Source organism: Eretmochelys imbricata, chromosome 3 (genome assembly GCF_965152235.1).
Source record: "Eretmochelys imbricata isolate rEreImb1 chromosome 3, rEreImb1.hap1, whole genome shotgun sequence".
In the NCBI taxonomy this organism is placed as follows: Eukaryota; Metazoa; Chordata; order Testudines; family Cheloniidae; genus Eretmochelys; species Eretmochelys imbricata.
The window spans coordinates 107,940,899-107,957,161 of record NC_135574.1 but is presented as its reverse complement, the minus strand read 5'-3'; the positions used below and the strand labels follow the sequence as shown (position 1 = coordinate 107,957,161).

General features: G+C 39.4%; 1 protein-coding gene across 1 annotated transcript in view; it reads right to left on the bottom strand.

Moving 5' to 3' along the window:
* VTA1 (vesicle trafficking 1) overlaps positions 1 to 16,263 on the bottom strand; it is an 82,489-nt gene that overhangs the window by 50,878 nt on the left and 15,348 nt on the right. Inside the window, exons 2-4 of the mRNA XM_077813141.1 lie at positions 6,402 to 6,496; positions 2,329 to 2,456; positions 992 to 1,067 (exon numbers count right to left, since the gene is read on the bottom strand). Of these exons, the coding sequence (XP_077669267.1) occupies positions 992 to 1,067; positions 2,329 to 2,456; positions 6,402 to 6,496 (299 nt within the window). The remainder of the gene's footprint in view (positions 1 to 991; positions 1,068 to 2,328; positions 2,457 to 6,401; positions 6,497 to 16,263) is intronic.

Below are 16,263 nucleotides of genomic sequence, written 5' to 3'. Positions count from 1 at the left end.
TCTTACTGTCCAAAGATTTCAACCTTTTTGTCACATTTTTCCATCAAGACTCTAATTCAGCTAATTCTGCAGAAATCCCTTGAGTTATTTTCTAGAAAGGAAATAGAAGAACATGAAACATCTTGATTAGACTTTATCTGTTCCAGTCTAAACCTCCTGCTGCAAGAGTAAGCAGGAGCAGGTGACTAAAGTGAGGGTGTCTGCCAGTAGTACAAAGTAGTCTTGGTGATTGCTCCCATTTTTACCAGGCATACTTTCATCCCATTCAGCCAGGTCTGAAGTCTTTGTCTGAATAAGAAATCTGCTGAAAAAAGTGGCTATAACCAAGTATACTTTTAGTTACTCGCAATTTTTAGTTTAGAATTGTTTTTCTAGAAACTAGTTCTGGTGGTGTTCAACATGCTTATAAAGTGACTATTCGTGACATTAGCCGCACATTTGTGAACTGACCTTCGGTACTTGCTGATATCAAACATTTTTTAAAAGGTATCTATTATTTGTTGCACCAAAAAATGTATATTGTACTTTAAACTTTATATAGTGCAACCTCAATTATTGGGGTGAGAAGCGCTTTTCTTTAAATGGGAGAGGAGGAAGAGGATTAGACTTTCCCATTTTCCCTCCCCAGTTCCCCTGGTGACCCTCCCTCTAGCTGGTGCAATATTTCATCCCCACGTAAATGTACCGTATGTTCATTACTAACTGAAACACTTGTGACAGGTATAAAATTTCTATGTGTAAAGGATAATACATACAGCTTGTATATTACACTTTATGGAGGAAATACTGGATGTGATTCCCTCTAGATCCTGTGATCACAAGAGTGAAGCTGTAGATGGCAATAAAACCCATCTACATTGACATTCACAATTAACAGCTAATATACTGAGAGCCAAACGGTAGAACAAAGCTTTAACAGACTAAAACCATGTCTTTGTGTCATTGCTGGAAAGAAGCAATCAATGATATACTGTATACCTGTGTAACTTACCTCTTCAGTGAGCTCCCCAAATACAGACAAAACATCTATCAGGAGACTTGCAGTATAAAAGGACTTTATCATGTTTCTACAAGAAACAAACATCGTGCGAACTTTAGTTTCATATGCTGAATATCATTAGTATCAGGTTTTAAAAGGTAAGCATTTTTAGGCCTAAAAATCTCTAAAAGTAGATTTGTCAATTCATAACTTAGTTGTTACAATTTTTCACTGAAGTCAGGTGCACATTCATTTTTTTTCAACTAGTTTAATCTAATCAACAATAGTCCTACATAAGTATTATTTTAATAATAAAGTCTTAAAACAATAACACAGACAAACTGAATAAGGACCTATTTGACATGTAGTCCTATAGCAATATTAAGAATTTTGCTTATTACTGGTGATCTCAAAAAATGAGTTAAGGAAATACTATAAATTTAAAAATTATATGATGTAACCCCTCCGCTCAAAATTTCTTATCTTTGCTACTAACACCACATTATTAAAAGGAAAAGAATTTTAAAATCTCATTTACTTATCACTATTTGAGCTTTGATGTTTCTTTCAGATTGGACTATGAAAAATAATTAAATCAGTTTCACTTTTGTTTATAGTCAGAGTCACTAATCTTAACTTTGTCATAACACTGTATTATCAAACACCACAGGGAAATATTTATTTGTTTAAAAAACAATTGTCACTGACATTTAAAATAAATGAAGGTAGTTTAAAAAACTTTTTCCACAATACTGGGATCTAGGAGTAAATTTAAATTGATAATGCCCCTTTAACTAGAAGGCAAAATACAGATTTTTCAAAACTGATCTGGAGTTTTGCTCTGTAGATGCCAATTCATAAGACATTCTAATGTATTTTCATAAAAATAATTAGCCATTTTTATTATTCTCTAGTAATACCATAAATCAAACCACAATACTGTGACCGTAGCGATGTGTCATCATAGATATATTAGTAGTACAGCAGTAGAAATACTTTTGCCATGTTTGATGATGATGATTCAATATTGGCCTCAGGAGTCTCTCTTCTTAGGTCAACATAAGGCTGTTTTCAAAATGAGGTGCATAATTTGCCAATAAAATAAGGCATTATATACTGAAAGCCATTCAGAGATGCTAGCCATTTTATAATGGTAGCTTTAAGGGGTAGTGATGAATGGGTTTAAAAAAAAAATTGCGAAGAGCAGATGACAACCCAATGTTTTTCCATAAATCAGGAAAGAAGGACAGAGTTTGGATATTTGAGTTTCTGGACTCTAGATTTATTACTTAGGTTAGGTAATGAAGACAAAAGATACTTTCAGCCATTTGCTTTCATTCTTCACTTACTTGTGAAATCGCCCAGCTCTATCTTCATTGTCTGCATATAGAAACATTTTCAAAGCATAATTCTCCACATGGGCACAGCCAACTATTTCCTGAGTAATAGCTTCATTATCACCCAGCTGCTTTTTCATCTGAAGCAAGTTAAAAATACATATCTGGTTACTGACTAGCTCTCAGCAATTGAATTTCAAGGACATAGGATCAATTTGCTAATTCAAAACAATCCAGCTGCAATTAAACACAAAGACACGATTAATAACTTTATTTCAGTTTCTTATAATATGACAGAGCGCAGCCTTTTGGGGAGAAAATATTATGAACTAATAACTCTAAATGGTGTGTATTATGATAGAAGCATTCTTCACAGTGGTCTTTAGAAATATTGAAAGAAATATGCACATATGTTGCTGTGAAGGAATATCTAGACTACATCATTTTTTCCACTATCTGAAAGACTGTACATTCTGAACTCTGAGTAAGGATTGAACACTACCGAATTCATAATGTGTGTTTCACAGAGTCACACAGTAGATCAGTATGACTACATATTTTTTCTGTCTTATAAAACATTTTTGTGCTGCACACTATAGTATTTAATAAAAACTCAGATCTAATGAAAAGGAAATCCCAGCTGTAACCTCACTGCTCTAATGACCTAAATATTTACTGGAATGCTCAGTCTAAGCAGTGAACTGCAATTGAAAGACCTCTTTTCAAAGATGTTACAGAGTACAAGAAACCTCAGGTTTCCTAATAAAATCCGTAAAGTAAATAACACTGGTACAGTTACAACAGGTGGATGTAGGGCTCCTGAATAGACTTACTGTTTGCATTTAAAGACATCTCAGTTTATCCTTACAGAACAAAAAACAGAAATACTACACATAATACAAACATGCAAGTTCTATACTGCCAAAAATTGTAAAGGCAACTTTGAATGGTAGTCTATTTTTTTTTTTCAAAGGGCGCACATGAATAAAGTCTACAGGCTAGACATCTATAATATTAGGAACACCTACAGCAATGTAAAAAGCACGCAAGTACCCAAAAACAGCCACTCAAGAGTTTTAGACCTGAAATGTGAACATTATTGCAAATAGTTATTTTTCTTTACAAAAGTAAATTAAACATGATTTTCATCATAGCTATGTTACAAAACAACTGGTATTTGAGAGAGCTTAATTTTCTTCCCAGTGAATTATCATTATTTGTAAGTAATTTTGTCAGACTTATATTTGACCTAAAATATGCGAACTTGTACTCACTGCTTTTATTTATTGAAGATGAACTGTCATTTCATACAGATTTCCTTAGCCAAGATTTTACATATAATGGGGCAGTTTTAATAAAGGTACTCCAAAATAAAGGAATAGATATTCAAAGGCTCAAATAGCACACAGGTTCCTAACTCTCACTGAAAGTCAATGGGAATTAGGTGCCTAAAGCTGTGCCTTTGAAATTCTTCCCCAAAGAGCATTGTAGTGCTGAGGTTGAACTTTATGTACTAAATTATGGTTTATAATTCAAACCTAAAAGCATGCACAATGGCTTTACTTTGCCAGAACCATTAAGATAATACAATTATTTAATGCAAAGGCATATCTACACAAAATATGTAAAATATTTTATAATACAATAATATACAGTATTAAACAATAATTAATCATGATTATTTACAAAATAATGGTGTGTCATAACAAATTTTGTTTCTGGTAATTTCTAGACAGCTGAGTTATTTTATTCTTTACAGCTATACAGCATCTACATTTGACTGAGCATGATAATTGTTTGCACCTCACCACCTGTGACAAAATCTGACCTCACATCCACAAAAGCTCAAAAAGCCCTGAGAAATATTTAAACCAAGACCAGAAAGACATTTTTGTTCTTCTGGCTAGTGAAAAACAACTATGCTTGCTGTTAACAAATCATCGCCTTCTTCAGAGAAGCTAAAACGCCGAATTACCTAAAAATGCTAGTCTGTGCAAACATAAAAAATAAATCTGATGCTTCAGAACCTTCTGACTATAGTTCTGTCTCCAGCCTCCCAGTCTTGGGTAAAAGAGAGAAAAGGGCAACACTTAACTAACAAAAAATGACATCTGCAATATACTTGATTCTCCCGTACTGAGCTTCAGACAGGGGCACACCATGGAGACAACCACTACAGCAATTAACACATGACACTTCTTATGACAATGGGTAGAGGCCACATATCATTGCTCAAATTATTTTACCTTTTTTCAGATATGAACCAAAAGGTGCTATTGGACTACCTAGATAACACAGCTGAAGTAGATGGTGTAGTACTACTGCTCCAATCATTCATTTCCAAGAGGATTCAGAGAGTGCTGATAGGAAATTGCTCCTCTCCAAGACACCAAAGTTATTTCAGCTCCCCTTTTTTTCAGCATCTACATAAGACCATTTGAAGATGTGGCAAGATACAACAGGCTCCAATGTCAACATGTCAAGGACACTTTCCTGTGTATAGCATTTTCAAAAGATAAAAGCAGTGCAAGAATGTCATAAGGCCAACAAGATAGGAGCTACTGAATTAATAGTTAGCCTCAGACTGAACCTAGACAAGACTGAGGCAGTGCTGGTAAGAAGAAAAATGCTTTGAAGAAATAGCTGGTACATTGTCCTTGGCTTCACATTCAATGTAATGCTCTGTGAATCTATTTAACACATCACTAAGCTAAGGCATCAGATAGTATCAGAGACGTTACAAAAAAAAAAAAAAAAAATCCTTCTTCCACTGCAGTTTGCTAGTAAACTTTACTATTTACTCCCAGATGAGGCTCTGGCCACAGTGATCCATTCATTAGTCACCTCCAGATTGGATTATCACAATTCACTCTATTCTAGGATAGAACATGAACACAATGCAGATACTCCATCTTGGGCTGCCTCTCTGCTGACGGGGACACACTTCCATCAACACTTCACTTCTGTGTTCCCTCCATTGCCTACTAGTCCATTTTCATTTCATGTTCAAAGCTTTGGTATCAGAAATCAGATTAGCCCAGAGGACAACCACTTTGAGGACACACTGCAAGATCCTTCATAACTGGCATGATGGTGATAAATTATTTTCCAAGCATAGCATTCCTTCACCGTGGGGAGAGAAAGGCAGACAACTCCATGAAGGGCAACAGGAATTTTACATGAGAAGTCATTAGGTGGCATTCAGCTTCTATAACTTTATTGATGTATTCAACCATGCATTTTCTTTTTAAATTTACTCCTCTTCAGTTTAAGATACTTTTTTCTTTTGCTCAGTATTGGTCCTTGCTTCTCAAGGCTCAGATGATTATTTACATAGTGAGTAAGATTAAGGTTGCCACATTATGAATTCTTGACTGATCGAGTTCAGAAATTATGACAGATCTTAACATTTTTAGATTGTTACGTTACTTGATCTTACTAGCATGGCAAGAGATTTATTTCTTCCAGCAAGACATTTAGGGTAAGATTTTCAAAAGCAGTCAGCATTGGGCTAACCACATCCACTCATGTCAATGGTAAAACTCTCATTGACTTCAATGGGAGAAAAGATAGGCCATGCATGAGCACTTTTGAAAGTCGTATCCTTAGGTCATCTAATTTCTCAATAGAGTTTAAATAAAGTATCATTATAAAATATCATTGTAATTGCATCCGATGAAGTGAGCTGTAGCTCACGAAAGCTTATGCTCAAATAAATTGGTTAGTCTCTAAGATGCCACAAGTACTCCTTTTCTTTTTGCGGATACAGACTAACACGGCTGCTACTCTGCAAACTGTCATTGTAATATGTGTACTTCACATAGAATTTTATGGTAAAATTTTGTTTTGTATTAGCTTTCAGTTAAGTTTGTGTAAATATATGTAGACCCTTTGCCCCTCCTGTCACCTAATTTAAAAACAATACATTACAATAATTAAACAGTATGCTTGCACATATAGGTTTGTTTCATTAATTAATGAAAAGGGAAAGGCAATTCCAATTGTTTAAAGATGATTTTTTAAAAAGTGAGATAGTAGTAGATTCTCTAATAGTATAGCAAAAAACCCCAAACCCAAATACTCACAGTTTCCAACTGATCCATTAGTTTGGATAAAAATTTGCGGCACTCTGGGGTTTTACTGTCAAGCTTCATCCCAGTCTGCATAGCATACAAACGGCCTTTAAAGGAGAGAAAATATTAAAAGGTCACCAATGAACTTTCTGTGTGTGTTTGTGTGTATGTCTGTCTATATACAGATGTCCCAAAACCAGATATTTTGAGGAACAATTTCATTTTTACATTGTTAAATCATAACTCTAACCCTATCGAGTGTTCAACTACATTTGTTATTGCACACTTAGGGCAAACTGGATTCTGCAAAGATTTATGCATGTGCTTCACTTTTTGCACTTAGTAATCAATTGATTTCAATCAGTAAGTTTTTGCAGATTGAGACCTAAAATATAACTATAATGAAGCATTTGTAAATAAACACCATCCTTAGTTCATCTCCCCTAGGTATAAGAGTTTATCCGAATTAGAGTGATGATTAGGAGTTATAGACCCATTTCCCTTATTAAGAGGCTCCCTTTTTGAAAGAATAGTGTATGTCAGGAGCTGACCACAACAAACTAATAGGTTTAGAGTTTAAATTTCTGTTCTAATAATTTTTTTTAACATATCCTGATTTAATAGGATTAAATTTAAGGTTTGACAGGTGTAACAAACCTGTCCAATTTTAATATTTTTGGAATTTAAACTTAAGAATTTTCATTTTGTATTCTCAAAACGCAGTTTCTCTATCCAGAGAAGTATTTTGAAGGTACTGACTACAGGCAAGTGAAGCACAGGGAGGGCTTAAGACATGGAAAAGAACTAAGAGTCATAACAAGAAACTTCAAATCCCAAATCTGCCATTCTTTCTCAGACCTCCCATCTGTCCAAAAACCTTCTCTCTTCTGATGTTTTATACTCACCTAGTCTCCTGCATGTCAAACTTTTTCTCCAGAGCTAACTATCTATTCTCCTTCCTATGCTGATATTGCTGCTGGATGGACCCTGGTTGAGCCAAATAAAAGTTCAGAATGTTTTAACTGCAGCAGATAGACAAGAATCTTTGAGTACGTTTATACTGCAATTAAAAAATGTGGCAGATTTAGGCTCCCGGGTTGAAAGGAGCTGTTTAATTGCATTGTAGACTTTCAGACTTGGGCTGTAGCCTGGGCTCTAGGGCCCGCAAGGTGAGAGGATCCAAGAGCTTGGGCTGTAGCCTGAGCCTGAACCTCTACTCCGCAATTAAACAGCTCCTTAGCCCAAGCCCAGCGTGTCTGAGTCAGCTGACAAGGGCCAGCCGCAAGTGTCTAATTGCAGTGTAGACATACACTTTAACACCAGGGCCTGCACTAGGCGATGGTGAGTTGGCCATATTAAGAATCTTTTCCATTTGGAGGAACTTTCTGCTCTGTGCCAGAATTTCCTGAATGCATAAGGAGCAGTCCCTGTCCCTGGTGCTCAGCCAACGTCCAACCAGTCAGATGCAGTGACTTCAGGTCTGGATGGTATACTTGACTCTGGTTTGCAACAGCAGGTCTGGGCAATCTGGGAGCCTGATCGGTGGTTATGCGTACATTTGTAACAGGTCCGTCAGCCAAAATTGCCTCTTATACTAGGGAGCTTTGAGAATGAGAGTGATATGGTCTTGTCTGGCTTTGGCAAGTCACCCTGGAGGATTAGTAGAAGGGCATATAGGAGGCCTTGACTCCACTGCAGAAGGAAGGCAATGATCCTGGACACATCCTCTCTATCAGGTCTATCAGCAGAGGCCCATACTGATGGAATATCAACTTGGTGATGGATTTCTGCAGCCACCACTTGTAAATGGGGACAGTTTCCTGCTTAGGAAGTTCGCCAAGATGCTGCTGGCTCCTGGGAGGTGCAGAGCTACCAGGGTTATGCCATACAGTTGGCACCAACTCCACAGCTTGACTGTCTCTGCAGATGTAGGAAAGAGCAGGAGCCTCCTTGCTTGATTATGAAGTGCATCGCTGACATACTGTCTGACAGCAACAACACTTCCAAGTATCACAGGACAGAAAGAAGTGTTGCATACCAGTCTGATGGCTCTGAGCTCTATGATGTTTATGTGCAGGTCCATGTCTTCCAGTGACAGTGACCCTTGTATCTGTAGATGGTCCAGATGGGCTCCCCAAACTGCTCTGACATGTCCATGATAGATGGCCTTGAAGATGATGGGCCACAAAAGCTACACCTTTTTGGACACTGCCTGTTTTGCAGGGGTTAGATCAGTGGTCCCCAAACTTTTCAGGGTTACATGCCCACACCCCGGTCTGCGCCCTCCCCATCCCCGCTAGGAGCCAGAAGTAGCACCACGGCTCCCGGGGGGGGGGGGGGGGGGCAGGGGCCAAGCCTGGAAGCTGGAGCAGAGCTGGGGGCGGAATGGGTCTGGGTGGCACTCCCCCTCTGCCCCCAAGAGGGGCTGGCCTGGGCCCAGCAGTCCCCTCTCCCCCAAATATTCCTTCACACCCAACACTAGTGGGGCACATCCCACAATTTGGGGACCATTGTTTTAAACTGACCTCTACCAGAATTGCAGCCATCTCAGGAAGGCTATCAAGTTGCATCAATTACATACTCAATAGACATATAAACTAATAATGTGAGGCAACCTGGTGCCACTGTAGTGGCGTGTGACTTCACCCTATTCAGTAATGACCGAAGTGAGAGGAATCTATCCTCTGGTAGGTAAGCCCTTGCTGTTGGGGGATCTATCTTGGCTCCTTGGAACTCTATCTGGGAAGGCATAAGAGACTATTTCTCACCATCCACTAGGAGGCCCGGAGAGCACATTTGAGACTTAGAGTTTCCTGATGTTAGCTACCTCTGATGAGCCAGTCATTTAAGTACAGATAGACATGAATGCCCTTTTTCTACAGGTGTGCTGCCACCTTTTGTAAAAGCTCTTGGTGCTGTGGACAGTATCTCGTACTGATAGTGATTTGGTCCCATCATAAATCTCAGATACATCCTGTGGGCTGGGTGGATGGCAATGTGGAAATATGCATCCTGTAAGTCTAAAGCGACAAATCAATCCTGAGCCTGAAGTGATGACATGATGGAGGCAAGCATTACCATTCTTTACTTTGAGGTGCTGTATTTGTTCAGTCTCCTCAGATCTAGGATAGGACAAAGCCCCCCCACAACTCTTCAGTGGAAGAGATTTCTATTCCTGATATGTCCTTATTCTGTACTACCTCTTCTATAGCTCCTAGACAAAGTAATGAGGCCACTACTGTTTGTAACAGGCTCTCATGAGAAGGGTCACAGAAGACGGATGGGGAAAGTCCATGGGGTAGAGGGCAAAGAAAAAGAAATGGATGGGGTAGCCATGGGACATCCAGCACTCATTTGCTACCTATACAGCACTCCTCTGTCAGCTGTTGTTATCTCTGACCAGACCCAATAGATGGTGGTGAAGTGATTTCCGAAGGTCAGGTCTGGGATGGTCTTGATGTGGCTCTCAACACACTCATCAAATCTGCTGACTCTGGGAAGAATCATGGAGTGTAAGAGAGGAGGATGGGCATGCCTCCTGAGGTTGCTTTCTGAGCAGGTATTCCAGCTGGCAACTGTGGGAATAAGCCTGTATTCTTTGTCTATGATGGGCTGATATAGGAAGGGCCTGAAAGCATTGTGATGTAGATCTCTAAAGAGCTCAGCACTGCCCTGGAATACTTGAGAGAACAGAGTACCTCTTCTGATTGCTTGCTGAAGAGCTCTATGCCCTCAAAAAGTAGGTCCTCTACTGTCACTTGGACTTCTTTTGGAATCCCAGACACCTGTAACCAGGAGGCCAAGCACATTGTGACTGCTGTAGCCATGTGGTCAAATCAGACTCATCTACTGTCAGTTGTAGCGCTGTTTTCATTACCATCTGTCCAGCTCCTCTCCAGAGTCCTGCAGGAGCCTAGACAGAAAGAGGATTACTCTTTCCCCCATCAGAAAACTATTTAGTGAACTGAGTCTGGTAGTTCATGATGCAGAATTGGAGGGAGGCTGATAAGTAAACCTTTTGGCCAAAAAGGTCCAGTTCCTTGAAGACCGTATCTTTTAGAGTTTCCTTGTGAAATTAGTCATTTCCTGGACTGCAATATCACAAGAGACCCTGGTGTCAAATGCACATAAAATGTTTGAAGACTAAGTGGAAATTGATAATGCCTTTCTACTCTGCAGAAGGTGAAGCAAGATGGGGTATGCTACAGTCCATCTGCTAGGTCCAATATGCTCTCATTGATTGGTAGGGCAATTCCTGTTGACAGTGATGAGCTAAGGATATCAAATAGCTTGTCGTGTTCTCTTGGTTCACCACTAGCTTGATGTGCAAGGCTGAAGCTATCTTCAACAGCACATTTTGGAAGATCCTAAAATCACTGATGGCCAGTGTCAGGGCCAAGTTTACTGCTTCATCCAGAGAAGAGGATGCATTAGGTGGGCAAGGCAATAGGAGATTTTCCTGAACAACCTCTGCATCCTCACAATGGGATTCCTCTGGTTCCAAATTGGGGGTCCTGGCAATTGATAGGGACAGTGACCGAGACCTCCTTATCTTTCCTGACATGTGATGGGCTCCATTCTAGACCTGTGGGAAACTAGACCTAGTAAGGCCAGTAAAGTCATTGTGATAAATTGTATGGGTATTGGCCAGACAGTGGTTGGCCTGTCCACTGCCAGTCATGCACCAGAGCTTGGTAAAGTGTGTTTCTGAAATTCCTCCACGGTAATGTTCCAATCTAATGGGAGAAGGTTTCCTGCTCAAAGTCAGGACAAAGGAGTGGCTTGGCGATGGCACGGGGGAGTACATCTCTGGGAAGGGTGGTGTTGATGGGTGCAGGTCTAGAGCTGGTGCCAGTTCTAGTGCTGAGACAAGGGGCAAAGGACAGTTCTTCAAAGGTGTACCTTGGTACCTGAAAGGGCTCACTGATTGGTGTCAGTACCAGGCCAAGTCTCAGTGTTAACATCAGTGCCTGAAACATGGTCTCACAATCCTGCTTCTATCCCTTGATGTCAAGGAGTATTTGGGGAAGACTTGTCTTTGGAGGAATTTTGACTCCTCCTTATGGGACAAGCTCTCTGTGGGTATGCTGCTCAGTGTCTGAAGTAGTCAAAATGGGCGCTGGGTCTCTTTCCTTGGAAGCTGACATAGATGCGCTTGGTGCCAAGACCACTCATGCATAAGGTGCTGGGGATCTTGACACTGGTCCCAGTGGTCCTGGCATCCTTTTAGAATTCTTCTCCCCACTAGAACTGGAGGTATGGGTATCTGGTTACTTTGGCACTTGCTGCAGATAGCTTCCTCAACTCCAGCTTGGAAGATGTCTCTTTCATGGATTTCTCCAAGAGATGTAATTTGAGCCTTGTGTTTCCTGATTTTTGGGTGCAGGAAGGGAAAGAGTGTCAGCTTAAGCGCTTGTCAGGGATATGTCCTTCCCTGAGGCAGAAAAGACATATGCTGTGCATGATGAGCAGGGTTTAAACCCAGTGGGTTAAGCGACCATTATGCTGGTAGTTGGCACCCAGCGCCTCATTCCAGCAGGGGATTTCCCCTTGTCTTTTGGACCAGCAAAAAAAAAAAAAAAAAAGTAATAAATTTAAATAATAAGAGTGAACAGGAATTTCTTCAGAGTAAAGTTGGGTTTGAAGCTTGAGAAACAGAGTGGACTGGACACCATTCAGGTTCCATCTTGAAGCCATGAACTGTAAAAGGGAACTGAGGGAGGGTGACAGGTCCTCGACATTTTCTGCCCTCATACTGGAGCACAAAGAGGCAAAGGGCACATAGACTGCCCTGATGGACGCTGTCATTTGAAAGATTCCAAACCTGCATGAATGAGGCACATGTGCATGTACACTGGGATCCACTATGACATATTCAAAGAGAAATTTAAAGGCTATCAGAAAAGAACCTAGACCCTGCAGCTGGTCAGTGCAAATATAAAATTAATTTAGTAAGCTAGCAATAAAATATTCTAAGTGTTCAGCCTCACGAATAGAGGTATTAAGTGTCAGTTCTACATTAGGGCTCGTGGATGCTTATAAACATGATCACTTTAGGAACACTGGATCCCTTGCCTTATTGTAAAAAATCAAAGTAAAATGGGGTTCTCTTAGCCTTCATATTTTCTGACAAAGTTCCAATCATGTGTTTTATGGAAGAGATTCTAAGACATTACCCCTGAAATTACTGTACCTTCTGCAAAATAAGGTCTGAAGTTATGTTCTATACCAGGCGTGGCCAAACTTACAGATCCTCCGAGCCTCATACAATAATCTTAAGAAGTTCGCTAGCTGGGCGTGCCTGCTGGGGTACAAGGCTTCTACCCTGCAGTAGGCACCTGACAAGGCTGAAGCCCCAAGCCGCAGCAGACATGCCCCACGGGGCTGAAGCCCCACCGCCCTGCCGCAGGGCAGAAGCCCTGAGCTCCCCGCCCCCAGTCTGGTAGGTGGAGAATGGGGGGAGGGACAGGGAGTGCTCCACGAGCTGCATTTTAACTGTCAAAGAGCCACACGTGGCTCACGAGCCGCAGTTTGGCCACCCCTGCCCTATACAATGTAAAAATTTAAAAAGCACAATCCACAATAGTTGATTCAAAATACAGATTTTCTCCATTTCATTTCATTTTTCCACTTGGTTTATCTTATTTATCTATTTCACAGTAACAGGATAACAACTCACAGGTTCTTTTCTCCATATTTTTTAAACATGGAATGCAAACCAATAATTCTATGTTATGTTGTGGGAGGAGGAAGGAGGAAATTTGGAGACTTTTTTTTACAAAGATATGCCCAACAATGGTTGAAGGTATGTGGAGTCATCTAACCATGTTATTTCATTGCCAGAATAGAACATACTCAATTGTAATAAAATAACTAATCACCATAAAGTACATTTAATTTTTAGTATTAACTGTACAGTAAACTGGAAACTGCCTCGACAACTCCAGTGAATTAATGCGGAAGTTATCAGTCTGTCCCCCCTTCACATCATTATACATTAAATCCAGTAAGATTGCCGGGGGGGGGGGTGGGGGGGTGGGAGGCGGGGGCGGAGTGTAACAAGCTGATTTTGAAACTGGCAGAGGGACTTGACAGTGATTGCAGTAGGGAACACGCAACCCCCATTCTGAAGGCAGACAAATCAGAGGACATATTGAACTTGCTGTGTAAGTAAAAAAGGGCTCCAAACTTCCTCCAATGATTCTGAAGTAGAGCAGAATCACCTTGGCTATCAGTTATTAGGTTTGAACAGTGAGTCTTACAATCTGGTAAGTCTTTCCAAAGTTTAGGAAATGTACCTCACATGAGCCAAATACCACATTATTTCAAAACCAAATTTCTTCAAAGCAGACAAAGCATGCACTCCTTATTCAGGATCATGCACTGGCCAAGTTTTAAAACGTTAAAATAAATTTGAGTTATTTAACCACAAAAAAGACAAACATTTTTTAGCAGATGAAAAACAACATACTTTTGCCTTCGGACTCCTCCCTGTACACATTTGGATAATTTAAAAAATAGCCTAACAGCTGTATCATCAACAATGCAAAAACAAAAACAAAGTTCTAATTTTGAGACTAAATAGGAACTTCAGTCCAAAAGATATGTTTTGGGTAAAAGCTCTGAGCAACTGAAAATAAGAGTTTGGCAACTGAAAGAAACTCAATAAGTTTAAAAGCAGATGGAATTTATCATATGTACTCCCTTATCCCTTCCCCCTCCCCCCGCAAAAAAAACACTTACATTAAGATATAGTTAAGTTTAAGAGTATGTACCAGTATTTTATTTTTTTTACCCTCCAAGGTGCTGCAATTATTCTAAAACCAAGCATTACAAATCCACAAAATTTAGAATTAAGGATACACTTAAAAGAAACCCAAACATATTAAAATAAGCACATATGAAGCACCCAAACAACTTTAACTCTGCCCTGCAGTAGGGCTAACCATATGAATACGATTAAGGCATTTTAGTGTTTGCAGTCCCACATACAATTAAACACATTTTTAAAACACACTAGATTTTTTCCCCTACTTTTTGCCCCCCAGGGCTGTGTTACAGGAACACAGAAATTGCCATACTTGATCAGATCCACAAACCATCTAGTCCAGTGATTTCTGATGATGGCCAGCACCAGAGGCTTCAGATGAGCTTGCAAGAAACACTGTATTAGGCAGATGCTGAATAACCTACCTCCCACATTAGGTGTCATCCTAATTTTTAATAGTTAGTGTTTGGCATAAAACCTGGTAGCATGAGGTTTAATATTGCCTCTAAAATTTGCTAGTATTAACTATAAAAACTCTGGATATTCTTGTTATGCATATAAATATCTAAGCTCTTTTTGAATTCTATTAATTTTTTGGACTCAACAACATCAGTGATCTAATTCAGATTTATGCAAAAAATATTTCTTGGTTTTCACTTTTGAATTTGTTGCTTTTCAATTTAATTGACTGTCCCCTTTCTCGTAAGACAGGGAGAAAACAGAAATGTCCCATCTACCTCCTCTATTCCATTAATTGTTTTATATACTTTTTTGATGTCTCTTTTCTAAGGTAAACAAATCTAATCTTTTCAGTCTCTCTTCATATGAAAGTGTTTCCATGCCCCTAGTCATTTTTGTGACCTTTTTCTAGCCCTCTCCCCCCACCTTTAGAAAAACTCTGAAATATCCTTTTAAAGATGGGATGTCCAAAGTATTCCAGTTGGGAGTAAGCCATAAGCATTATATTTTTCTCCATCCTGTTGCTTATGCAAACTAAAGTCCCGATCCTACAAAGACATACTTAATTTTACTACAGTGAGCAGTCCAAAAGTGAGGTTGAGCATGCATGTAGGTGTTTGAAAGATAAGGACTTCACATATTTGTTATTCCGACTGCAACTGAACAACAAGCAAATATCTTCATTGAGCTGTAGGCAGTGATGCCCAAATCTTCTTCTCAAGTTCAGGTTGTTCCTTTTCTGAATTTTTTTAACTGACACCTAATAGCCAGAAGACAAAACTTGCTAGGCCCTAAGCACTGCTCAGTAAGATGGGATTCTCAATATTCAGGGGCAACTCCCAAATGAGAAACCAAATTCCCACCTCTTCCCGCCAGTCTGCTGAGGGAAACCAGACATTAATAAATCATAAATGATATTTCCTCATTTCTTTTCTGAAAGAAAACAGACTGAATATTTACATTCCCTTAAACCCAGAAATTTTAGTTTCCATGATATTGCAAAAGCAATAGAACATATAGCTATGATACTTGCTAAGGTCACACAAATTCTGTTTTGTCTGACAATGTTTGATTCCTAATAGCCTCATAGGGAGGTTAAGTTGCTTAGTACCACATACAGCACAGAATGAGATCCTCTTTATGCTCTGAATTAAAACTGTATTATTTCAGCCAAAGGAGTCTGCTTTTAAAACAATGAGAATACTTTACACAAGTGTTTAATGGCTCAAGGTGTCATTTTATATCAAGATGATTATGAAGCTCATTTTCCAATTACTTCTCTTCTGTTGAACTTGAAACAATGTATTTATTGCTTGTCCCTAAAGGAACCAATAATACTCTGTAAACTGAAGAGCTAGGCTTAAAATGAAGGCAGCCACTTGATGTTAACCTTTTGATCAAAAATATACTCAGTGGAAAGAAAGCCAAGCAGTTGTAACTTCTGAAATAAAAGCCATAGTTAGTCATACATTCCAGCTGCAAGAACACACAAATTTCCAAAGTCTTAACCGGACCTGTTAGAAGAACTTAGGTATTCTTTGTCAGAAAAAAAGTGACCTACAAATCTTCAATACTACTTGTGATACAGATGTGGGCTTGCTGATTACTAATTTTTAATCTCACCTCTGTTTCAATCACTTTGCTTAA